We start from the raw sequence: 26,985 nt of genomic DNA, 5'->3' as shown, positions 1-26,985 counted from the left end.
GAGGTAAAATTGGGAGCTAAAAATAGCTTCATTGGGAGGAATAGGACATGTATTCTAATAAATAATTTTCATTTTTTCAGTGAACAAAAGTCTGTTTTCCTGTTACCAATCCACCCATTGAGGGTAGGAAAAAATAAATCCTAAAAATGCCTCATCAATACAAATTTCTGAATTGGCTATATCTAAACAGTTTATTGCACATCCTTTCCCAAAACAGAGTAGATATCTCTCTGGAAAGGGCCAGAGTCTAGCTCTATGAACCATGCTCCAGTCTCACATCTATTACCCTCTGAGGTGACTAGAGCTCAGGACCTGGAGTCAAGAAGACCCGAGTTCAAATTTGGCTTCAGACTTGTGCAAGCTGTGTGACCCTGAGCAGGTCATTTAACTTCTACTTGCCTCAGTTCCTTCAACTGTAAAATCGGAATAATAATAGCACGTACCACCCAGGGTTGTTGTGAGGATCAAATGAGATAATATTTGTAAAAGTCCTTCTTAGTACACCTAGTAGGTGTTTAATAGATGCTTGTTCCCTCCCCACTCCCTGTGTCGTACAGTTGACCCATATTAATCTCTATCTCACCATGTGAAAGAGAGTACCAGAGGAAAAAAAAAAACAGAGCAAAGAGAGGTGGTGAATCATGAAAAGCCTCAAGTTCTGCCAGTTGTGAGGGAAGGTCATCCAAATGTAGGAATGTATTAATTATTAATGATAATAGCTCACCCCAGGTAACCTTTAGCCACTAAACTAGAAAGGAGACTTCCTCAGCTGTTTAAAGTCCATTAACCCTCTCTATTGCAGCAAGGTACCAATAGACATTATACAACTCTCTGGGTCAACCATAGATTTTATACAAAATCAGGATAAAACATAATTTAAGGAAATGTGGGAAAACAAATCATATCTAAAATGCTTGATAATGATCTAGCATGAATGGGGGAAGAATTTAAGTTGGAAAGAGGAAACTTTTTCAGTTTCCCTAGATCTTAAAAGGCAGGTTTTATCTAAATTCTTTCATTCCATAAAACAAAGACTTGCTTTGAGGCCAGACTACTATACTTAGTCCAAAGTCTTAGGATGCACACCACAAAGCATCTGCTCTAAGGGACCCTAAGGTCATCTTTGTCTTTCAAGTTTTTTCTCCTCCCCATCTCTCTTAGCATCTTTTGGAGCATGATCCTTTTAAAAATCAAAAGCTCCTTCTGTTTAACAGCTGGAATCATTCTCATCCTTAAGCAAGGTAGTGAACAGCTGCTACCAAATGTATAGCTAGGGCTCAAATTCTTAACCCTCCCCTTTGGAAAGCCAGTTCAAAACAAAGTCTCCTGCAAGTATATGTTAAATGTCTGTGTCTCCCACTTGGGGAGACCAAATGAACCAATTTAAACTCCCAGTAAAGAGTCAAAGATATGGATTCATATCCTGCGTACAGATTTGTGAGTTTTAGACAACTCCTTCAGTCTGCCTTGAATTCAGTTTCCTCATCTGTAAAATGAGATGATTGGACTAGAAGGTTTCTGTTTCAAAACTGCTCTGCTTTTCCATATTTCCTTATGAACTTTGCTTTCTTCTGTTTGCTTTTAATGATTTAGTGAAGCCTTTTCTCTTTCTTTCATTTTTTTTTAAGTTTCTCTATTAGTATGCACCCATTCTCAGGAATCTGTTCAAACCAAGAAAAACAAAAGTTCTCCATTGCAACCAAAAAGAATCATTACAAAAAACAAATTCACATGTTGTATATGAAAGTGTAGTTATAATTCTGTGTCTCTCATCTATCTCTGTGTTGAAAGATGGGAAGCATGAATTAGCATCAGTGGTACAGAATCAAAATGGACTGATTCCTTTACCATAGTTCTACATCTTTCATAGATGTCTTTCTATAAAATGCACACATTGGATAAATTGTACTTCTAGTGTATCTCACTTTGTGCTACATCAATTCATGTAGGTCCTAACTTCATGCCACTTTGGTCATTTCTTATTCTTAGATCCTCAAGTGAATTTATGATCTTAGAGATTCAGAAATTACCTTCAATGATCATAACCTATCTATCCCATACAACCTGTGTTTTCCTAAAATTCAACTAACATACATTTCCTCAGTTTCTCTGGACATCATAAGAATTCTAGATGGCTATACACTTGATATCTTTTGCTCTGCTTTGTTATCAGTATCCTTTGATAATTGCTTTCTCCATCAAACTTGTTTTTCTTCACATTACTGTGGTCATTGTATAAATTATTCTCTTGGTCAGCTTACTTCATTCAGTATAGATTCATATCAGTTCTCAGGTGCTCTAAAGCAATTCCTTTTGTAATTTCTTGCAGCACAATAATATTTCTTGTTCTTTTGTATTTGCTTCAGTTCCCTCTAAATCTTGAATAGCAGCTGAATTCTCTTGATCACCCTCAGCCTATTGATCAGCTATACCCAAATTAATATTTCTGCGGTCTATCCAATTTTAAAATGGTATTTATGCCTAGTTAATATTTTCAAGATGTCTTTCTCTTTCAGAGGTACTGAAAGGTTTTGGGGTTTGGGATGGTTTTCACTTGTTGCATTTTTTTAATTTAATTTTTTTACCAATTACATGTAATAACAAATTTCCACACAAGTTTTTCCAAGTTATATGATGAAATTTATCTCCCTCTGTCCCTTTCCTTCCCTCTCTTGGTGCTGTCAGACAATTCAATCTGGGCTATGCATGTACCATCATTATTGCATTCTTTCAAAAGACAATGTTACAGTCTTTTTTTTTTACCTCCTCTACTCTCTTTTTCAGTTTTACTAAGATACCTAAAGGATCAATATGTTTCACGGATTTACAAATAGTTTTATGTATCCCTTTGTCCTTCAGCAATTTTGTTGTTGGAATGATTCTATTCCCTTCCTTTTATCTGTCCTGCTTGTTTTGGTTACTGTATTTTGTGGTATTATGCAAAATAGAGTCTTGATGTGATATTATTTCATCTTAGTAGATTGGGAAATCTGGAGCTAAGTTTTGTGTGTTAGTGCATATGATTCATATTTAAGTCCTTATGCTAATACTCTTTAGTCATTTACTTTCTTTACATTTTTCATTTAGAACCACATACAAGCAACTGTTGAAGGCTTCTTTTACTTCCATTCCATGTCCAAGTATGCAGTGTTTTTGAGGTTTGGCAAAATTGTAAGTTTCTCTTTGATTGGAAAGATTTATTTGAATGGGACTTGAAATAAAGCAAATTATTCATTATTTTGCATCTGTAATTTTGTTTTATGTTAACTTTTGAAGGATGGAACTTGTTTTGGCCAGATTTAGTATGCCAGTATAACTGTGGCCCTATGCTCCCATACCCTAGGCTCAAACGAACTGGGCCTAATCTTACAGGAAGTCCCAAAAGATCATAATTTCTTTGGCTCAGTATGCCCCTACCCAGAATTTACTCTTGGAAAACTCCAGATATAGCTTAGATCTAGGCCTCCAAGGATATGTATAAAGGATGGAACTCAGACCCTATTAATGCACTCAAGTAATAATACCAAAAGTGGGGTGTAGAATAGACTTTATTTTAGCCCAAAGAAAGTAGAATTGGAACAAATTGGAAAGTGTTCATAGGAACAAATGTGGAAAATTTTATTCACTATAATCAATAGCTTAAAAGTAATCACTGTAATTCTCCACACCCTCTAGTAAATCCTACTTTCTACCAAGATCCTAGAGTAAGTCAGTCAATAAACCTGAGGAGAGTGTTGACCAACATTCGGATCATTTTGGGATACATGATTGAGTTATGGAGTATAGTCGAATCAGTTTCAATAGAAGCTGCTCTCATTACATGTGAGCAATGAATCCAAGAATCTTTTTCTCCAATTTTTATAGCTGTTGGAGTGGTTAACAATACTTGAAACAGACCTTCCCAAGAAGGCTGAGTTGCTCCAGTATGCTGGAAGTTCTTTATGTATATCTTGTCTCCTGGGTTTAGGTCATGAAGTGAAAAGTCTATAGGTCCTGCTTGTACTGCAGCTCTGGATTCATGAAGTTCACGTAATTTGTTCTGCAATTTTTGTATATATGTAGCAATAGAAGTATCTCCCCCTAATAATGATGTATATGCAGGAGAAAAGGGTTTAGCTTGTATAGGAGGGTGTCCAAAATACATCTCAAACAGTGAGATGTGTTAGATCTCCTCTAGGCCTACTTTAGAGATAAAACAAAATTAGAGGGAGAGCTTCAGGCCATTTTAGATGTGTTTCAGTGCATAGTTTGCCAATCATAGTTTTGAATTTTATGTTCATTCTTTCAACTTGGCCTGAGCTCTGGGAATGGTATGGTACATGAAATTTAGGAGTTATCCCCAAACAGGAATAAACCTGAGATAAAACTGAATCAGTAAAATGGCTTCCCCTATCCGAATCAATTTGTGCTGGCAGACCAAAGCGAAGAATAATCTCTTAAGAGTACCTTGGCAATAAAAGTCGCTGTGGTTCGGGCAGTAGGAAATGCTTCCAACATCTGGTCAGTTGATCCACTATGATTAGATAAAATTTATAACATCCAGCTTTTGGAATTGTAACAAATTCTATTTGTAGGTGTTCAAAAGGTATGTAAGTAGGGGTACTTAAGTTATTGTTAAACTTAAGTGTTAATTCAAAATAGACAAAGGTAATAAACGATTTCCTTTCACAAGTGTAAACTCAAGAGAGAACAAAGAATTCCCTTTTACTGGTATTTAAATCAGGTTTTGAAAAATGGAAGATTTGATTCTTAGATCAATTTTCCCAGCCCTTACCTCTCTCCTGACCACCAGTCTTTCATCTCCAACTTTCAACTGGACATCATAAACTCAACATGTCCAAATTGAACTCATTGTCTTTTACCCCAAACCCTCTTCTCTTTCTAATTTCCCCATTACAGTCAAATGAACCACCATTCTCTCAGGCTTGCAGCTAAGGTACCATCCTGTACTCCTTACTATCACTCATCCCACATATCCAATTTGTTGCTAAGTTCTGCCATTTCTACATTCCCCATATCTCTCATTTACCTACCTCTCTCTCTTCTGGTGGTATTGACCCTCATTCCCTCACACCTGGACTATTGCAATAAGTGACTCTTTCCACTTTCCATTCCATGCTCAGTTGTCAAAGTGCTTCCTAAAGCTCAAGCCACATGATGTCATTCTCTTACTCAATGAAGTCCAGTGGCTTCCTATTACCTAAGAGTCAAACATAAACTCTTCTGTTTGTTCTTTTGAGCTCTTCACAAACTGACTCTTGCCTGTCTTTCTGTCCTCTAAGACTTTACTGCCCTCCACATAGTCTACCATCCAAAGAAACTGACCTTCTTACTCTTTCTTATTTCTTACACACGGCATTCCATCTCCTGATTCTGGGCATTTCTACTGGCTCTGCCCCATGCCTAGAATTCTTTCCCTTCTTATTTCTTTCTCCTGGCCTTCTTTGCTTCCTTCAAGTCTCACTTGAAATCCCACTTTCCGCAGGAAGCCTTTCCTAGTCTCCCTCATCTTAATGTCTTCTTCTGAAGATTATCTCTAATTGACTCCACTTAGGTCTTGTATGTACATAATTGTTTGTAGGTTGCTTTCCCCATGAGAAGGTAAGTGAAGCCCCTGAAGCCATGGTCTTTTTTTCTTCTTTCTTTGTACACCCACCACTGATCACTTGACAAGCTCTTCATAAATGCTTCTTGATTTGACATGGCTTGAATAGGTGGGGAAGAAAGGAAGGATATTCTTGGCAGGAAAAATGACATGAGTAAAGATTTAGGGGTTGGGAGAAACATGTTATGAGGAGAACAGAGAAGAAAACCAAACCAGCATGAATGAAGCAGCAGGGGTATTGCTGGGGACCAGCAAGAAATTAAATTGCATCCACAGGCAGCAAACAGATTCCAGAGGTCCTGATGCTCCAAGCAGTGAAGGCATGGGATCTGGCTCTGGTTCTACCATTTAAAAGTTGACCTTTATGAACTTTTGTCTTCACTGGAAAATGTGGACAAGAGATGGCAGGGCATTATAGTGCATAGTTGGCCTTGGAGCCAGGAAGACCTGGCTTTAATTCTTGCCTCTTAACTCACACTGGTGGTAGACTCTCAATGCTTGTGTCAGACCCTTGGCCCACTGTAGGCTTCCTACAACACTCCCAGTGTAGTGAATAGCTAACATTATTATTAAGAAAGAGAGAGAGAGAGACAGAGTCAGACAGGCAGATAGAAATATAAAAAAAACTAGGTTGGGGGATTCCTTGGGGAGAACTTATGTCAGCTACTTTCCTACTGATAAATGGTCTACCACATTATTCCAGGTTGTGTTGATTCTCACTAGTGTTACCCAAATTTGATAATTTTCTAAAAAAACTAAGATTCCAATTTTTTTCTTTTTTTCTTTTAGGGAAGGTTTGTTTTTGCAAATTTCCCAGAGCAAGAAAATTGGGGGCTGCCTTTTCCCATGGATGACTCTTATAAAATCATAAATCTTCCAGGTTTAAAAGGCTTTTTGATTTTCTGGAATGACAATAATATACAGTTTTCACATAACAGTGGTGAGCTATCATATTAGTAGTCCTTTAGAACTATAGTTTCTTTGTTAATAATGTTAATAATTACTTAGGATTATGAATATTTTCTAGAATAATGTCAGTTCTGACTTATGATGATTAATATTTTCTAGAATCACAACATATGAGGACGAATTTTTCTAGAAAGAAAAGAACTCAGTCAAATTAATAGTCTCTGGTGACATCTCCTAGGTATTTTTTTTTTCTCTATTGACTCAATGGACTGATTTGGTTGGTGATGGCACAAGCAAAGAGAACCAATATCTTTCTAAACCCAGGGATCTAGAATGGTTTAACAATTTTCTTTATGTTGGACATATTTCAGTTGCTAATGAACAAAAGACTGTAGTGTGACAGAGAAATGCAATTCAAATGGATAAGCACTTAGTCGTTGCTTCCAGTGCAAGGCAGTGTTCAGGACACTTGGGGAAGTACAGGGAAGTACAATAAAAATGAAACTCTCTGGTGGTCTCAGGGATCTGATCCTATTTATTAATGAACCTCTGGGGCTCTCCTCTTGGGCAGCTGTTGGTTCTGTGCTGCACTCAACACCCTAGAATCACAGAATCTGAGAGTTGTGAAGGGCTTGGGTAGCTTCAATACCAACTGTACTCATGTGAAAGTAATGCCCTCTCTGGCATACCCAACAAATGCTTAAAGACTTCCCAGGAGGTAGAAGCTGCTGCTGCCAGTTATGGAGGTCTCTCATATCACTTCTAGATAGTTCTAACTACTAGGAAGTCTCTCCTAACATCAACCTGAAATACGCTTCTTTGCTTAGATTGCTCCCATTATCTTTCTTTGCATCCCCAGTGCTTAGCGCAGTGCCTGGCTCAGAGCCGGTGCTTACTTGGAGCTGCCTTCTGACCAACTGACTTTTGCTCATTGCTCTTGGTTCTACCTCTCAGGGCAAATAAAACAAATCTAATCCCTCTTCTACATGACAGATATCAGAATATTTGAGCAGAACAGGGGCAGCAGGTCCCTTGAGTCCTCATATGTCATGGGCTGACAGCTTTCCACCATTTTTGTTGACATCCTCTGAATGTTTTCTCCACTATATCAATGTTCTTCCAAAGCTTTGACACTCAGGACTAAACCCATTATTCCAAATGAGATATGATGAGGGTAGAGTACAGTATGGTAGTCTTACCTTCCCATTCCTGAGAGCTGTGATCTAGCTTTTTGTTTTTTGGGGTTTTTTTTGGCTGTCCCATCACCTGCTGACTAATACCAATGAAGATGTGGTGAGGTTTGGATTTTTTTGTACCAAAGCACAAGACTTTGCACTGATTCCTATTGAATTTCATCATACTAGCTTTGTTCCAACAATCTAGCCAAGAGTCAGGCATACTATTCCATGAGGTTCAGCAATGGCCAACTACCCTTTTTTGTGTGGTCAGGTTGCTAAGAATGGTTTTTATATTTTTAAATATTGCAATGCAAACTAACATCTCACTCAGTATACCAAGATAAGGTCAAAATAGTTATATGATTTAGACATAAAGGGTAATATAAATAAAACTTTAAAATATGGAAATTTTACTGTCAGGTCTATGGATGAAGGAATAGTTTTTGATCAAACAAGAGAGAGAGAGAGGATTACAGGAAGTAAATTGGATAATTTTGAATTAAAAGGTTTTATCACAAACCAATGCAGCCAAAATTGGAAGGAAAAAAGGAAACTTGGGGGATGGGGTGGGATTTTTATGGCAAGTTTCTATGATAAAGATCTCATTTCTGAAATAAAGAGGGAACTATGCCAAATCTATAAAATTTAGAGCCATTTCCCAATTAATAAATGGTCAAGAGATATGAACAGTTTTCTTTTTCTTTTTTTTGTTTTCTTTTTATTATGTAAAACAATTCTAAATGGGTCATTGTTGTAAGAGCACACTCATGCATAACCAAAACCCCAAAATAAAACCATAAATACACTGATGTGAAAGATGACTCCAACAGTTCTTTCTCTGGAGGTGGATTATCATTCCCCATAAGTCTTTCAGAATTGTACCAGATCATTGCATTGCTGAGAGTATCCAGGTTTTCACAGAGAATCATCATATAATATTGCCATATTATATATAATGTTCTCCCAGTTCTGCTTATTTCACTCTGCATCTGTTCCTGCACATCTTTATACCTTTTTTCTGAAATCACCTTGCTTATAATTTCTTATAGCACAATAGCATTCTATCACCAAAGTGTACCACAACTTGTTTAGCCATTCTCCAATTGATGGACATCCCCTCAATTTCCAATTCTTTGCCACTACAAAAAGAACTGCTATAAATATTTTTTGTACAAGGAGGTCCTTTCCCCCCTTTTATCTACTGGATCAAAAGGTATATACATTTTTATAGCCCTTTGGGCATAGTTCCAAATTGCCCTGCAGAATGGTTGGATCAGTTCATAACTCCACCAAAGGTTTAGTGTCCTAATTTTGCCACATCCTCTCCAACATTTACCACTTTCCTTTACTGCCCCATTGGCCAATAGGTGTGAGGTGGTACCTCAGTGATATTTTAATTTGCATTTCTCTAATCAAGATTGATTTAAAACATTTTTTCATATAATTATTGATGGCTTTGATTTCTTCATCTGAAAATTGCTTGTTCATATCCTTTGACCATTTGTCAACTGGGGAATGGCTTGTATTCTTATAAATTTGACTTGGTTCTCCATAAGTTTGAGAAATTAGACCTTTATCAGAGACATTTGTTATAAAAATTTTCTTCCCAGTTTGTTGTTTCCCTTCTAGTAATCTTGGTTACATTAGTTTTGTTTGTACAATAGCTTTTTAATTTAGTATAATCAAAATTTTTCATTTTACATCTTATAATACTCTTGTTTCTTGATTGGTCATAAATTCTTCCCTTCTCCAAAGATTTGCCAGGTAAAGTATTCTGTGTTCCCTTAATTTAGTTATGATACCATTCTTTATATCTAAATCATATATCCATTTTGACCCTATCTTGGTATAGGTCTATATTGGTCTATTGATATTGGTCTATACCTAGCTTCTGCCATACTGTTTTACAATTTTCCCAGTAGTTTTTGTTAAATAATGAGTTCTTATTCCAAAAGCTAGGATCCTTGGGTTTATTAAATATTTGGTTGCTAAGGTTATTTACTTCTGTATATTGTGTATATAATTTATTCCATTGATCTACCATTCTATTTCTTAGCCAGTACCAGATGGCTTTGATGATTGCTGCTTTATAGTACAGTTTGAGTTCTGGTACTTCTAGGTCACCTTCCTTCACATTTTTTTTCATTAGTTCTCTTAATATTTTTGACTTTTTGGTCTTCCAAATAAATTTTGTTGTTATTTTTTCTAGTTCTATAAAATAATTATTTGGTAGTTTGATTGATATGGCATTGAATAAATTAATAATTTAGGTAGAATTGTTATTTTTATCATATTAGCTTGGCCTATCCAGGAGCAATTAATATTTTTCCAATTGTTTAGAAATTATTTTATTTATGTGAAAAATGTTTTATAATTATAATGACAAATATAAATATAATTACTGTGTTTGCCTTGGCAAGTAGACTCCCAGGTATTTTATACTGTTTAAAGTGATTCTAAATGAAATTTCTCTTTCTAACTCTTGCTGCTGGACTTTGTTGGTAATATATAGAAATGCTGATGATTTATGTGGATTTATTTTGTATCCTGCAACTTTATCAAAATTATTAATTATTTCAACTAGTTTTTAATTGATTCTCTAGTATTCTCTAAATATACCATTATATCATCTTAAAAGTGATAGTTTAATTTACTCATTGCCTACTTTAATTCCTTCAATTTCTTTTTCTTCTCTTATTGCTAAAGCTAGCATTTCTAATACAATATTAAATAATAGTGGTGATAATGAGCATCCTTGTTTCACTCCTCATATTATTTGGAAAGGCTTCTAACTTGTCCCCATTGCATATAATACTTGCTAAAAGTTTTAGGTAGATACTACTTAACATTTTAAAGAATGACTCATTTATTCTTATGCTTTCTAGTGTTTTTAATAGGAATAGGTGTTGTATTTTGTTGAAGACTTTTTCTGCATCTATTGAGATAATCATGTAATACTTGTGATATATTTCTGTAGTCTCCTTACTGGTATCTTTAAAATTTTTGCATCTATATTCATTAATTAAATTAGCCTATAATTTTCTTTCTCTGTTTTTGTTCTTCCTGGCCTAGGTAACAGTACCATATTTTTTTCATGAAAAGAATATGATAGGATTCCTTTTCTGCTTATTTTCCCAAATAGTTTATGTAGGATTGGGATTAATTGTTCTTTAAATGTTTGATAGAATTCACTTGTGAATCCATCTAGCCCTTGGGAGTTTTCCTTAGGGAGTTCATTGATGGCTTGTTCAATTTCTTTTTCTGAGGTGGGATTATTTAAGTGTTCTATTTCCTCTTTTGTTAATCTGGGCAATTTGCATTTTTGTAAATATTCATCCATTTCACTTAGATTATCAGATTTATTGGCATGTAATTGGACAAAATAGCTCCTGATGATTGTTTTAATTTCCTCTTCTTTGGTGGTGAGTTCACCCTTTTCATTTCTCATACTGATTTTTTAACTTTCTTTTTTCCTTTTTTTAATCAAATTAACCACTCCGTCCATTTTATTTGTTTTGTTTTTTCTCATAGAACCAACACCTCGTTTTATTTATTAGTTCAATGGTTCACTTTCTTTTTTTTTTTTTTTTTAAACCCTTGTACTTCGGTGTATTGTCTCATAGGTGGAAGATTGGTAAGGGTGGGCAATGGGGGTCAAGTGACTTGCCCAGGGTCACACAGCTGGGAAGTGGCTGAGGCCGGGTTTGAACCTAGGACCTCCTGTCTCTAGGCCTGACTCTCACTCCACTGAACTACCCAGCTGCCCCAGGTTCACTTTCAATTCATTAATTTCTCCTTTAATGTTTAGGATTTCTAATTTAGTCTTTAAATGAGGATTTTAAAATTGTTCTTATTTCTAGTTTTTTTAGTTGTTTTTTTCAGTGAGATAGTTCATATTTTTTTAATTCTATTGATTTTGTTTTATTGTTTCTTGGTGTCTCATGAAGTCATTAGCTTCTAGTTGCACAATTCTAATTTTTAAGGAATTACTTTTTTCCATGAGCATTCAAGCCTTCTTTTTCCTTTGGCCCATTTCTTCTTGCATTGCTTTGATTTCTCTTCCCTATTTTTTCCTCTACCTCTCTTAATTGATTTTTGAAATCCTTTTTGAGCTCTTCTAGAATGAGTCTAATTCATATTTTTCTTTTAAGCTTTGTGTATGTTTTCTTTGCTTTCATTGTCCCCTTCTGTGTCTGTGCCTTGCTCTTTGCCTCCATAAAAATATGGTTAGGTGCTTTTTGTGATGTTTGCTCATTTTCTCAGCCTTTTTCTTGACTTTCATTTTTATTTTAAGGGTAGGCTCTGTTCTCAGGAGGATAAGGCACTCTCTTAAACTTCTTCCAAGTTCTTCCAAAGTGCTATGATGGACTGTAGGCTAGGAGCTCTGATAGCTACCTCCCACTGCTGATTAAATCATCCCCTGAGACTGCTGATGGCTCAAAGTCTAGCCTCAGGCTTAGGTGGGACTTTTGATCTCATTCTGGGCTTGATCAGGTCAGGCACACTGTGGACTGTCTTGCTCTGGTACTCTACCTTGAGTTTTGGAAAGGGCTAGCTAGAACTGGGCTCCCCTGGGCCAGTACCCTGAAAACTGTCTTATCTGGGGACCCAGGACCTAGATCTTGGTTTACACTGATCCAGAGTGCCACACAGCCTGTCTCAAATGGGGATTCAAGTCCTAACTATGAGCTTGAGCTGGGGCTCCTGGCCTTACTTTGGGCCTACACAGATCAGGTGCGCAGCACAGATTGCCTTGGGCTAGAATTCCATAGCTTACTGCAGGTTTGCTTGGAACTTTACAGGGTGTACATCAGGGTTGTACTACTATTGACTTAGGCAGGGTATCAGGGCTTGGAACCAGGTTCAGAACAATTGATGTAGGCTTGCTCCTTACTCCTTGTAGCCTCATGCTGGCTGTGCTCCCCTCTCACCCCAGTGAATCAGGCACTCTTTGCCTATCTTTCAAGTTGTTCTCTGCATAAAAGTTGCTTCATTCCATCTCTTTGTTGGTTGTTTCATTCCAGTATTTGTTTTGTGGTATTGATTGGTTGGAGAGGATTCTCATGGTGGTTTTGAGCTTTCCCTGCTTCTACTCTGTCTTCTTCTGTCTGCCTCCAATTATTTGAACAGGCAGTTTTCAGAAGATATCAGTAGTCACATGAAAAAATGCTCTAAATCACTACTGATTAGAGAAATACAAATTAAAACAATTTTGAAGTACCAGCTCACATTTTTATCAGATTGGCTAATGTGATAGAAAAGCAAAAATGACAAATGCTTTAAGAACGTTAATGCATTATTAGTAGGGTTGTGAACTGATCCAACCATCCTGGAGAACATTTTGGAACCATACCCAAAAGGCTATAAAAAATATTTATAGCAGCTCTTTTTGTAGTGGCAAAAAATTGGAAATTGAGAGGATGCCCAGCAATTGGTGAATGATTGAACAAGTTGTGGTATATGGTTGTAATGGAATCCTACTGTGCTATAAGAAATGACAAGGAAGTTGGTTTCAGAAAAACCTGGGAAGACTTACATGAACTGATGCAAAGCAAAGTGAGTAGAACCAGAACATTATACACAGTAACAGTAATAATGTTAGGATGATCAACTGGGAAAGACTTGGCCATAATCAATATAGTGATCTGAGATGATTCCAAAGGACTCATGAAGAAAAAGGCTATCCATCTCCAGAGAGAGAACAAATGAACTCTGAGGGCATATTGAAGCATACTTTAAAAATTTTCTTTATGTTTCTTCCTTTTGCAACATGCCTAATGTGGAAATATGTTTTACATGACTTCATATGTATAGTTTATATCATGTTGCTTGCCCTCTCAAGGAGTATCAGTGAGAAGGGACAGAGGAAGGGAAAGAAATTGGAGCTCAAAAATATTTTTTCAATGAAGGTTAAAACTAAAGAGAAAAATTTTTAAAGAAAAAGGGAAAAATGTAAACAAGCCTAAACCCCATTGATATGGGACTCTTTCCTCACTGGTAGGGACTGATGCCCTCCTTCTGCATTAAGAGAAGGGCAGAGTTGCTGAGAGCAGTCTTCAGATTTTCTTTGGGTTTCTTGAGTCTCTTTGGAGCATTTCTGGTTTCCATCTTCAAGAGAGACCAGGGATGATGTGAATCCCACTTCATGTTTTGAAGGAAGAGAAGAGACTCTTGGAAGAAGCCAATATAAGAATTGGCAATTTCCATCATGTTCCTATCCCCAACTTGCTACATTGGAGATTTCAGGGAATTTCCCTCTTGCATAAGATCTGGGACTCTCTTTATTGGTTAAGTTGAGTTTTATCACTCCTAATGGAAGAGCTCCTTCACTCTATCTCATCCAGTATATATTTCTCCTACATATACTTTCTTTGATTTCTATTTTGCTATTGACTCAGATAAATTGATTTCTTTGCTACTTAAATGTGTATTTATTGTAGAACTGGTATTTGATGGGAGGGAAATGGAGTCAAAACTTGGGGGCAGATGGATTCTTCTTTACCCTTTCTATTTTCCTATGTTCAATAAACTTCCTGAAGGATATAATAATATTATGATAATTATAATATTGAGTCCTGTGACTATTGAAAGGTCATGACTAGAAAGAGGAGAACCAAGTAATAGGGGGGAGGATATGACATGACAAAATTGTGTATTAGATTTCAAAGATTTTTATAGATTACATTTTTAATTTTTAAAAATATTTAATTTCATTAAATATTTTCCAAATTACATGGAAAAAATTTTAACATTCATTTAAAAACATTTTTGAGTTGTAAATTCTCTCCCTTTCTTGTGCTCCTCCTCCACCACTTGAGAAGGCAAGCAATATGATATTCATCATACATGTGAAATCATGCAAAACATATTCCATATTAACTATGTTAAAAAAAGAATGTGTATACACACACAAAGTAAGAAAAGCTCTGGGGCTTTTTCAGGGTTTGCCTTCTACACTTGTTCATATTTTCATATTCTTTGAACATTTATCATTTGGAGAACAGCATTTTTGTTTTGTTTTCATAAATTTAGGTGAGTTCCCTCCATATATAAGAAATGAAGAAAATCACACCCCCCCTTCCTTCTAATTTTAGCTGTATTAGTTTTGTCTGTACAAAAGCTTTTCAATTTCATGCAATCCATTTTAGTTTCTGTGATCCTCCCTATCTCTTGGTTGGTAATAAATTTTCCCCTTATTCATAGATTTGACAGTAAAATTTCCATGCTCCCTTAAGTTACCTATGATATTTCACCCTTTATGACCTTCTTTCGATGTACAGTGTGAATGAAATGTTGGTTTATGCCCAATTTCTTCTAAAATGTTTTCTAGTTTTTCTCAGAAATTTTTGTCAGATAGTGAGTTCTTACCTCCAAAACCTGGATCTTTGGATTTATCAAACTCTGATCATTACTCCTAGGTATTATGTATCTAATGTCTTTCACTGATCCACCATTCTATTTCTTGGCCAGTACCAGAGATCATTTGATGATTACTGCTTTGTAATGTAGTTTGAAATCTGGTACTGCAAGTCACTTTCCTTCACATTTTTTTTTCATTGATTCCCTTGTTATTCTTGACCTTTTATTCTTCCATATGAATTTTGTTGTTATTTTTTCTAACTCTATAAAAATAATTCTTTCGTAGTTTGGTATGACACTGAATAAGTAAATTAAATTAAGTAAATTTGTCACATTATTATATTGGCTGAGTCTACCCTTGAGCAATTAATATTTCTCTAGTTGTTTAGATGTCTTTACTTGTGAGAAATGTGTTTTATAATTGTGTTCATAAAGTCCCTGGATTTGTTTTGGCAAATAGATTCTCAAGTATTTTATCTTGTCTATAGTTATTTTAAACAGAATTTCTTTCTGTCTCTTCCTGCTGGGTTTTATTGGTAGTACATAGAAATAATGATGATGTTTGTGGGTTTATTTTATATCCTCAACTTTGCTAAAATTGCTAATTGTTTCAACTAGTTTTTTAGTTGATTCTCTAGGATTTTCTAATTATATTATCATATTACCTGCAAAGAGAAATAGTTTTGTTCCTTCATTGCCTATTTTTGTTCCTTCAGTTTCTTTTTCTTGTCTTACTGCTGTAGCTAGTAATTCTAGTACAATATTGAATAATAATGATGAAAATGTTCTTACTGGGAAGGTTTCAAGTTTATCCCCATTACAGATTTGTTCTTGGTTTTAGATAGATACAACTTTTCATTTTAAGAAAACCTCCATTTATTTCTATACCTTCTAATGTTTTAAATAGGAATGGATATTGTATTTCATCAAAAGTTTTTTATGCATCTATTGATTTATCCTCATAGGATTTTTGTTGTTTTTGTTATTGATGTCAATTATGCAGATAGTTTTCCTGTCATAGTGTAATGACCCTTGGGATGTATTGCTATAATCTCCTTACTAACATTTTATTTTAAAAGTTTGCATCAATATTCATTAGGGAAATGGGTCTATGGTTTTATTTCTCTGGGTTTTGAGGGAGGGTGATTTTGCGCTCTTATCAAGAGGTCATAAAGGGAATTTTTAGGACTTCATCTATTTTTCCAGATTCTTCATATAGTATTGGAATTAATCATTCCTTAAATGTTTGCTTGAATTTATTTGTAAATCCACTTGTTCCTAGGGTTTTTTACTTAGGGACCTCACTGATGGCTTGTTCGATTTCTTTTTCTATGATAGGATTATTTAAATATTCTATTTCCTCTTCCATTAACCTGAGCAATTTATATTTTTGTAAAAAATGTAAAAAAAATGTGAATAAAAAATTTTGTAAAAAAAATAAATCGTCCATTTAACTTAGATTATAAATTTTACTGGGATATTATTGGGCAAAATAAATCCATAATTTCTTTAATTTCATCTTCATTGGTTATACATTCACCCTTTTCATTTTTGATACTGGAAATTTGATTTTATTTTTTCTATTTAATCAAATTAAACAATGGTTTATGTACTTTGCTGGTTTTTTCATAAAATCCTAATTTTATTTATTAGTTGTTTTTTTTTTTTACTTTCAGTTCTGTTAATCTGATTTTTAGGATTTCTATTTTGTTGTTTACTGACGATTCTTAATTTGTTTTTTTTCTAGTTTTTTTAAACTTGTATACCCAATTCATTGATCTGCTCTTTCTCTCTTTTATTGATGTACATGTTTAGAGATATAAATTTTCCCCTAAGTGCTGCTTTGGCTGCATCCCATACATTTATTGACTATTTTTATATGTGTTCTTTGACCCACCAGTCTTTAAGATTAGATTATTTAGTTTCTAATTAATTTTAATATATGCTTCCATGGCCCTTTATTGAATGTAATTTTTATTACATTATGGCCTGGAAAAGGTACATTTAATATTAATACATTTAATATGCTTTTCTGCATTTGGTGGTGAGATTTTTATGTCCTAATTCATGATCAGTTTTTGTGAAGGCACCATGTAAAGCTTAGAAAAAGTATACCCCTTAAAATATTTTATGGTTAGATTTATCTGGCTTGGAGAGAGATAAGTTGAGGTCTTTCACTAGTATAGTTTTAATGTCTGTTTCCTCATATAATTCATTTAACTTTTCCTTTAAGAATATGGATGTTATACCATTTGGTGCATATATGTTTAGTATTGATTTTACTTTATTATCTGTGGTGCCTTTTAGCAAAATGCAATTTCCCTGCTTATCTCTCTTAATTAGGTCTATTTTTTGCCTTTGCTTTGCCCAAGATCATGATTGCTACTCCTGCCTTTTTTACATCAATTAAGCATAATAGATTTTTCTCCAGCCCCTTACTTTAACTTTGTATTTGTCTCTATGTTTCAAGTGTATTTCTATTCTGATTTTTAATCCACTGTGTGGGATGAGGTCATGGACAGTGGACCCCACCACTGAAAGAAGTTCACACACATGTAGCTCAGAAGCCAAAGTAGAAGACAGCAGTTTATACTTTTGTGAAAGGGACATTCCCCAGCTTTAGATGTCTATAAGGATTGAATCCAAAGACTCAGTTTATAGGATTTTCCAATCATCGGAACTCCCCTACCTCACACTTCCCTTCTCCCATCCTTTGTTCTGGATTATAATCTTAAAAGATAAATGAGTTTAAAAAGATACTTGAGTTACTCAGTTGTAGAATTATCATCAGTTGGAGACTCTTTGTCCCCAGAGAACTACTCCATTCCTCAAAGCCTTTGAAATTTGAAGAAGGGGGGTGGGGTTCTGAAAGGAAGGGAAAATAATAACTTCTCTCTAAGTTCTTAACACTACTTATGAGAAAGACACATTATATCTCACTCATCCACTATGTTGCTTCCATTTTATGGGTGAATTCTTCCCATTCATATTCATTTTTTATTAATAACTGTTCATTTCCTTCCATCCTATTTTCTTCTATTTATCCTTCTCTTTCTTTATCCTGTGCATCTGTTTTGCTTCTGACTATTGTTTTCTTTTATCTATCTTCCCTTTTATCATACCTACCCTTTCTCTTATCTGTTTACCCTCTCATTTCCCTGTTGGGTAAGATATATTTCCATATTCAATTGTGTTTTATATATATATATATACCTCTCTGAACCAATTTAGATGTGAATGATCTTCAAGTACTGCCAATCCCTCTCCCATTATTTGCCCCTCTGCTGTAAAAACTTTCTTTTTTTACTCTTATGTAAGGTAATTTCCCTCATTCTTCCTCTCCTGTCTCACTGGGCATCTCTCTTTCTTGCCACTTCATTAAAAAAAATTTTATTTATTTATTTTTTTTAATGTTTTTATTTTTTTATTTTTATTTTAAACCCTTAACTTCTGTGTATTGACTTATAGGTGGAAGAGTGGTAAGGGTAGGCAATGGGGGTCAAGTGACTTGCCCAGGGTCACACAGCTGGGAAGTATCTGAGGCCGGATTTGAACCAAGGACCTCCCGTCTCTAGGCCTGGCTCTCAATCCACTGAGCTACCCAGCTGCCCCCCCTTTTTTTATTTTTTAGAATATTTTTCCATGGTTACATGATTCATGTTCTTTTCTTCTTCCACCCCCCCCCCCCAAAACACTCTCTCCCCTCCCCATAGCCAATGCACAATTCCACTGGGTTTTACATGTATCATTGATCAAGATCTATTTCCATATTATTGATAGTTGCACTGGGATGGTTGTTTAGAGTCTACCTCCCAAATCATAGCCCCATCGACCCATGTGTTCAAACAGTTTGTTCTTCTTCTGTGTTTCTGCTCCCACAGTTCTTTCTCTGGATATGGATAGCTTCTTTCTCATAAGTCCCTCAGAATTGTCCTGCATCATTGCATTGCTGCTAGTACAGAAGTTCATTACATTCAATTGTGCCACAGTGTATCCGTCTGTGTATAATGTTCTCCTGGTTCTGCCACAATTTGTTCAACCATTCCCCAATTGAAGGGCATCCATTCATTTTCCAATTTTTTGCCACCACAAAGAGCACGGCTATAAATATTTTTGTACAAGTGTTATTCCCTATGATCTTTTGGGGGTATAAACCTAGCAGTGGTATTTGCCACTCCATTTTTTAATATCATCCCAACATTTTCAATTCACTCTCACACCCTCTGTCCATGTAGAATCCTTCTAAGTGCCCTAATGATAATAATTATTAGAAGTTACATATATCATCTTCCCATAGAGAAATGTAAACAGTTAACCTTATTAAGTCCCTTATAATATTTTTTTTAATATCTTTTTATGCTTTTCTTGAACCATGTATTTGAAAGTTAAATTTTCTATCCAACTCTGGTCTTTTCATCAGGAATGCTTAGAAGTCCTCAATTTCATTAAATATCCATTCCTCAAGGAGGGGACCACCCTTGTACACAACTCACTGAATAATTAACACAGTGCTATACTTTCATCCTGTAAGTTTAAATATGACAACCCAAGTATCACAATACCAAGTATTACATAAAGATACATACAAATTGTGACACCCCTCCAAAAAAAAGAAAAATGTAAATAAGGTGATCTAGTTTGCTTCTTTTTTTTTTTTAAAGCCACTATTTTTGCTGAATTGAATTATGAATAGGATTTGTAAACCTCAGGGCCACAAGACCTTTCACTATAATTTTTCTTTTTTCTTAAAAAGCGCTCTGGCTCTAATATTTGTTCTATATGTGTGTGTTTTTTTTCTCCTAGGTCAGCTTGTTGGAAGTATTGCTGTTAAAAAGAATATGCAGTTTTTGCATAATTCCATTGCACAGATGAGAGTGAAGATCTATAATGTTGCTTCCCGTATGTACCTCTCTTCACCCCACTTCCCACCCCCTGTGGAAGTTATATTCTCAAGCAATTAGGGGGGCCCTTTTCTGAATGAGGTACATCTAATTCCCCTCGGGTAGAGAAATTCACAGCTTTAATTTGTTCTTAAATAAGTACTTGCTGGACACTCAATTTTGGAGCCAATTTTTGGCCATAGGTAAAACTTAGTACCATTTGCCCTAGTTTACTATAGGATACTCCATACTTTCTCAAACACCTTTAACTGATAGTATGCACACTTCTTTGGTCCAGGTTAACTTCATTTTTGTATGTTTCGTGTAAGGGCCCCACAATCCTTCTACTGACCCAGGTTCAGCATCTTAGAGTAACCCTTAAGTCTTGGGTCTTTTCTTTCCCTAATCCTTCCCATCTAATCAATTGTCAAATGTTATTGATTCCTCCTCCTTTCCTTACTTCCCCTCTTTCCACTCACATAGCTACCATCCAAGTTCAGGTCCTCTTCTCCTCTGCTTCCATCTTATCCAATCTTTCTAGTGTAGTAAAAGAGGAAGCTCACCAGCCTGACAAGTGAAGTTTCCTACCTACAGTGGGAGTCTTTAAGGATCTCTCTATGAGAAAGATGACTGGATTTCCCACACATATGGAGCAACCCTCAGAATATTACCCATAGGATGTAGACTCTAAATGATCATGCTACTGCAAATATTAATAGTATGGAAATAGGTAAAACCCAGTGGAATTGCTCATTGGCTATGGGAGAGGGGAGAGAGGAGGGGAGGGAAAGAACATGAATCATGTAATCATGGGAAAATATCTAAATTAATTAAATAAATAAATTTTAAAAAAAAGAATAGCTCCCATACCACCTTCTGGGAGAATGGAAAAAGAAAACAAAGTGGAAAAGTACGTCTATGGGATTTGTGGGGCAGGGTTGTCTAACTTTTTAAAAATCTATGGTGCTTGCTCAAGGCACTGAAAACAAAACAAAACAAAACAAAACAAAGCAAAACAACCAGACATTGTAGCCTTACTTAAGATGGATACAATTGGCCCAGTTTTCTCAACATATCTAATCTTATTTCTCACAAACACACTTTCTGTAACATTTCCTTGTGCCCTCCTTGGTATATGAAAGTGCAAAATAGAGAAGAATGACTTTTCCAACCATAGTCCATGGCTAGAATTTTCTCTCTTACTCAGGGCATCATCGCAATCCATTGATGTGTTTCATGACTATTACCTCCAAAGACAGAATTATTATGAATATCAAATGAAATAACATGAAAATTTGCTCAGCAGCCCTTAAAACTCCTAGCTAGATACATCTGAGGGCTTGAACTTGGGACCTTTCAAACCTACTTCATCATCAGACTTCGAGGGTAGAGATCACAAAGAAGTACCTGGCAGACAGTGTTGAACTGAATTGTATGTGGCTTACGTGCCTCTGTGAACCACTTTAAACTATTCATTTTGAGAGAATAGGAACAGTATTGCTGTAGTTGGAAAAACATTGGTTTGAGAGTTAAAGGAGCCCTTTGGTACTTGTGTGCCTTGTGATGGAAGTCCTTTTGGGGTCTTAGTTTCCTCATCTATAAAATGAGGGAATAAGATCAAATTATCTCCAAAACGCATTTTAGCATAAATTCTTTGGTCTCTGAGTGAATGTCTGGGCAGCTGAGTGGCTTAATGGATAGACAACCAGGCCGCGAGACAGGAGGTTCTGGGTTCAAATGTGGCCTAGATACATCCTCCTTATGTGGTGTTTAGTCTCCATTGTTTAGCTCTTATCTTTCTTCTGCCTTAGAACCCAATCACTTAGTTGCCATTGCCCGGCTCTAACAATACACATTATTGATTTTAAGACAGAAAGTAAGGGTTTAAAAAAGAAAAGAATGTCCTTCATACAACCTCTAAAACTACCTTGAATTACTCATTTTGAATATTCTGTATATACTTATGAAAAGGCATTGGCCTTTGAAAAGGCCAAGATTTAATCACAAAAAAGGAGCCTATAATGAATGAGATGTTAAACCAAGGTCTCAGTTTACTGACTTAACAGTCAAGTGCTTCCCCAGTTATAGTCAAAAATTTAAGGATATTAAGAAACTGTTAGAAAGTAGGAAATTGACTCAAAAAGTCTAGATGTGACTATTACCTTTTCATTATTCCAGGTTAACTTTTGTTTTAAATATTCAAAATTTTAAAATCAATATCTGTATAATTTTTTTCCCTAGATGATAATGAATTGGCAATTTTAACTGAAAATGGGAGATTTTTTTATGGCACTCTGGGATTGCTATCAACTTCTATATTTGAAGTAAGTTTTTGTTTGTTTGTTTTTCCTAGAGAAAGACAGGAGTAAAAGATATATTGCCTCTGCTAGCCATGGATAAGTCATTTCTTCCTTTGTACTATCTACCAGTTAAGAGCTGTGAAAGAAAATGTTTTGTGAATTACCGAGTGATGCCTGGATATTTTCTCCTTCATTCCTGGGGGTGGGGGTGACAGCCTCTGAGTCTGCAGACTCTGATTTATCCCTACCTCCAGCCTTCTCTCTCTCTGCCTTCATGGCTTTATGATTAGTTCCTCCCAAAATTTCCATCTTAATAAGCTCAGGCTGACCTTAATTCCTCTCTGGTCTCTGCCCTCAACTCTCCCAACTTCTTTCTTCACCATTCCCCAGGTGGGTAAGTTGTCTCCCTATCCTGCCTTTCTCCATTCCAGTTTTTCAGCTTCTTTTAAAGGCAACAAGGTGGCACCACTGTTCATGGAGCATTGGTCTTGAAGCTTTTTGTTCCAATCTGCCTGTCTGTGGACTCTGAGCAACTCCCTTAACCTTTGTTTGCCTTCATTCCCCTAAATAAAATGGGGATAATAATAACATCAATCATACAGAGTCATCATGAGGATCAAAGGAGATCATTTGTGTAATCTTAGCACTGTGCCTGACACATGGTAGGCATTACCTAAATTACATTTCCTCCCCCCTTCTAATATAATATTTAATATTATCTTCTCCCATTGGAGTGTAAGTTCCTAGAAGGAAGACACTGGCTTCTTTTTAGAGCAAATACAAAATGCTTTGTTTGTCATTCAAAGCCACCCCCACCCCACCTTTCAAATCTTCTTACATCTTCCTCTTTAACTGATACTCTTTGATGCAGTGATAATGGCCTTCTGGTCATTGTTCCATCTCTCACTTGCAGGTGTTGTAGGGGTGCAAATGGTAAACCCCTGGGTTCAGGAAGGAAACCTTTCTCAAGAATGAGAGGACTCCAGGTTTAGCTTAAAAGTAAAAAGAAAGATTTATTAGTAAGATAGGATTAATGGCCAGCAAGACAGCATGAGTGGAACAGGCATGGGAGGCTGCCCCTCATGAATCCCTCAATCCTGGGGATGATATACTTCTACAATCGTGGGGATGCGATGCTGTGTCATGATGAGGATGTGATTCTAGAGTGGTAAACATTCAGGTATTCGGTGGGGGGTTTGGTCATCTGATCGGAGTCTGCCTGGAGACATAGGGGGTGACCCTCATAGTTTAGGGGACAAATGGAAGTATGAGATACAACTTGATGATATTGAGGAGGTGTATCTCTTTGTCTATCTCAACTTAAAGGAATTCCAAGGATAATGGTCTTTGCCTCGGAGTTCACAAGGGCAGGAAGGGAGAAGGGAATTCCCCTGTTCACTGCCCATGTGAGTTAAGGGGTACAGGGTCCCTGCCATCTCTGCACAATGCCCATGTCACAGGCATTCTCTCTGGTTGTCCCTTCCTGCCTAGAATGCTCTCCCTCCTCTGCTCAGACTGCTGACCTTCCTGTCTTCCTTTAAGTCCAAATGAAAATCCCACCTTTCAAAGGAAGCTTCTCCTGACTCTCCTGTTTTAGTTATTTCCTATTTATCTTACAGCTTGCCCTGTATATTTTAGTTTGCATTTTGCTCCTTGAGGTCAGAAACTATCTTTTGTCTCTTTGTATTCTCAGTGCTTTGCAGTGCCTGATATATAGTAGGTACTTACTAAATATTTATTAAATTGAATTAATAATAGAATTATGATAATGATAATGATGACATTTTCTCATGGAACATAATAATTTTATATTAGTAATTTTACAATAATTAATTAATACAATACTACAATTAATTAATATAATAATACAATAATAATTAATAAAATCAATAATTTTACAATAGTAAAAGTGAATGAGAGAGGTAAAAACTTTTTCAAAAGCTCAGATAAAAGTTATCATTTTCTCTCAATATGCTAGGCCTTGAAAAGATTAAAATTGATCCTGAATCATTATTCTTTTTGAGTATATTTTCAAGGAATTGATTTTTTCCTGTACTGCCTTTTTTTCCTGTAATTGCTTTAAGTCATGGTTCTTTATCTCTGAATTTAGTTCAGAGTTCAGCTGGTCTGTAATGGGTTACGTTTGGAAATTCAGCTCTCCTGCTGATAATATGTATGGCCTTGGAGAGCATATGAGAAGAAGGGAGTTTGGCTCAATATCTTTAGCCACCAAATTATCCTTCAAGAATGTCTGGTTTGTTTTCCAAAAGTCTGGGCCATTATCTTGTACCTAGACTCCAACAATGAACCCTTCTTAGTTTCATGGGAAAAGAAGGGGACTATTGTGACCCTCAGTTACCAAACTTCCAACCAAGCATGTTGTTCCCTGCACCTCACATCTCTAACCAATCATTTTGTATTTAATCCCATGATGGAATTATGCTTTGTTCTATACTCTCCAAAACCCTATCAGGAAGGAACTGTGTTTGTTCTGGATCTTTGGCATGAGTGGAGGCAAGCCACTGACATATTTATGGACAGGTACCTGCCCTTGCTTACTGATCTTTAAGATCTGCTTCAGCTTACTCTTTTGTTAAAATTCTGCTGTAATATCCGCAGGGGCTTAATCTTTCAAAAAACTGAGGAAGGCAAAGACTTAATCTTGCTGTTTCCCAGACCATTCCTTTTGCCTAAGGCTAAGCTATTATGTTGTAAATTAGACACCAAAATGAGGAGCTGTGGCATAGGTTTCAGGCCATATTTTTCCTCTTAGAATCCACTTATTCCTAAAGCATGCTTTCTGGCAGTACATGAAATACTTAATATTATGGTGTATTGTTTTTAATTGCATTAGTTGAGAATTATATTTGGCTGAAAAAGAACTAATTTATTAACAACATGTCTAAGGACCTTCATATTATTTAACTCTCGTCCTCAAAGTGACATCTTAATCATCAGCATGAAATGGAATTCATTTAATCTTAGCCACTGTTTTCCCCTTAGGTTACGCCAGAAGATATTTCAATAAATAATACAGCTTTGATGTTTAGGAATGTTGGATTCATTTTTGTGGTAACTCCAATTCAAGATCCAGTTTTTCAGGCCTATGATTTCCATGTATGTATCATTAACATACAGAAGTTGCTCTATCAATCTGAGATTGGCTTAAAAACTTGCAAGGTATGAAATAATATAGTTTGTGTTCCTTGTTTTAAAAATGTATCCTCAGGTTTCTTATGCCTGTTTATCAACAATGATTTTATTTTTCATTTAATCAACTGTGTTAGTTGTTAGGAAATGTGAGTTTGCTCTTCCCCACTGTTGAGACATCCTAACATGATGAATGATGACATGAGGTTTTATGTAATATACCATATGTTTCATTCCATAAAATTTCATTTGGTCCCTTAATAGAGGGGCCAGTAGATCAAAGCATACCATCCTACATTTTATTTCCTTTGGGAGTTTTTTATTGTATTTGTGATATGTGTCTTCTGTCATGGCATGAGAAATATGGAAATATGTATTATATGAAAGTACTGGTATAATCTATATCAGACTACTTACTACCTAAGGCGGGAGAGGGAAGGAGAGAGAGAATATCAATCAGAAATGTGGTTAGAATGTCAAAAAATAATTGTCAAAAATTGTTTCTACATGTAACTGAAAAATATTAAAAACTTTAAAAAATTCATAAGATATAATATGCCATTTCTCCTTCTAGTTCCTAATTTCTTAACCACAACAAAAAGTGCTGCTCTAAATAGTTTTATACATATGTGTCCTTTTCCTCCTGATTTCTATTATTTCTTTGGGGCATATGCCTAGCCCTGGCACTAGTCTCAGCTTTCAGCAGAGACTTTGAGATGGGATATGAAGAAAGTGTCATTGCAAGATATGCACTCTTTCAGTCAACAGGCATATATTATGTCTGCCCTTATTCCCCTTCATGCTCTTCCCATATTTCCCTTATTTTCTTTATATTTTAAATATTTGTCATTTCTAATAATATAATACAATCCATTACATTCAGTTATCATAATATATTCAGCCTTTTCTCCCAGTCATTGCATTAGTGTTATTTCTAGTTATTTTATCATTAATAAATAAGACTTCCATGAATGTTTTCATATATTCACAGCTTTTTACCCTGTCAATAATGCCCTTAGAGCCTAACCTTAGTAATGGAATCTTAAGATCAATGAGTACAAACAGCTTTAGAGCTCTTAATGTATATTTCCATTTTATTTTCTAAAAAAAAACTCACAACTGCTCCAGCAATGTAATATTAGGCCTGTTTCTCCATGTTCCTATTAACATTTAATTTGATCATATTAACCCATCTGGATCTTACCATGTAAAAGTGAAATTTGGGAGATGCCATCTAAAAGTATATATATTTTCTTTGGACACGTGGGAACTATCAAACTACATTTCCCGTGGTCCAATGGGTTTCCGTTTCCTGTTCTTTGGGCGTGGGGACACCTACGTCACCACGCAGAGGTCAGTTTAAATCTCCTGGGTTAGGAGGAAGCCGCCCTCTTGGCTAGCAGACTCAGGAAGAGAGGGGAGGTAACAATAATGGCTGGGCAGCAGTTTTGAATTCTTACAAGCACATGGTCTAATGATTTTACCAGCATGGCCAGGGCTTTAATTAAAATACTACTTTCTATATTTATATCAGTTTTAATTATTTTTAATCGTAATAACCAGGACAATATTTTGCTAGATTTTTCCTTAAGCAGCAGAAACAA

General features: G+C 35.7%; 1 protein-coding gene across 1 annotated transcript in view; it reads left to right on the top strand.

Moving 5' to 3' along the window:
- CATSPERD (cation channel sperm associated auxiliary subunit delta) overlaps positions 1-26,985 on the top strand; it is a 101,132-nt gene that overhangs the window by 38,008 nt on the left and 36,139 nt on the right. Inside the window, exons 7-10 of the mRNA XM_044685254.1 lie at positions 6,395-6,545; positions 19,855-19,950; positions 22,173-22,255; positions 25,235-25,411. Of these exons, the coding sequence (XP_044541189.1) occupies positions 6,395-6,545; positions 19,855-19,950; positions 22,173-22,255; positions 25,235-25,411 (507 nt within the window). The remainder of the gene's footprint in view (positions 1-6,394; positions 6,546-19,854; positions 19,951-22,172; positions 22,256-25,234; positions 25,412-26,985) is intronic.

This window comes from Gracilinanus agilis, chromosome 1 (genome assembly GCF_016433145.1).
Source record: "Gracilinanus agilis isolate LMUSP501 chromosome 1, AgileGrace, whole genome shotgun sequence".
In the NCBI taxonomy this organism is placed as follows: Eukaryota; Metazoa; Chordata; class Mammalia; order Didelphimorphia; family Didelphidae; genus Gracilinanus; species Gracilinanus agilis.
Note: the sequence above shows the minus strand (reverse complement) of the source record. Positions and strands in the feature narration are given on the sequence as shown.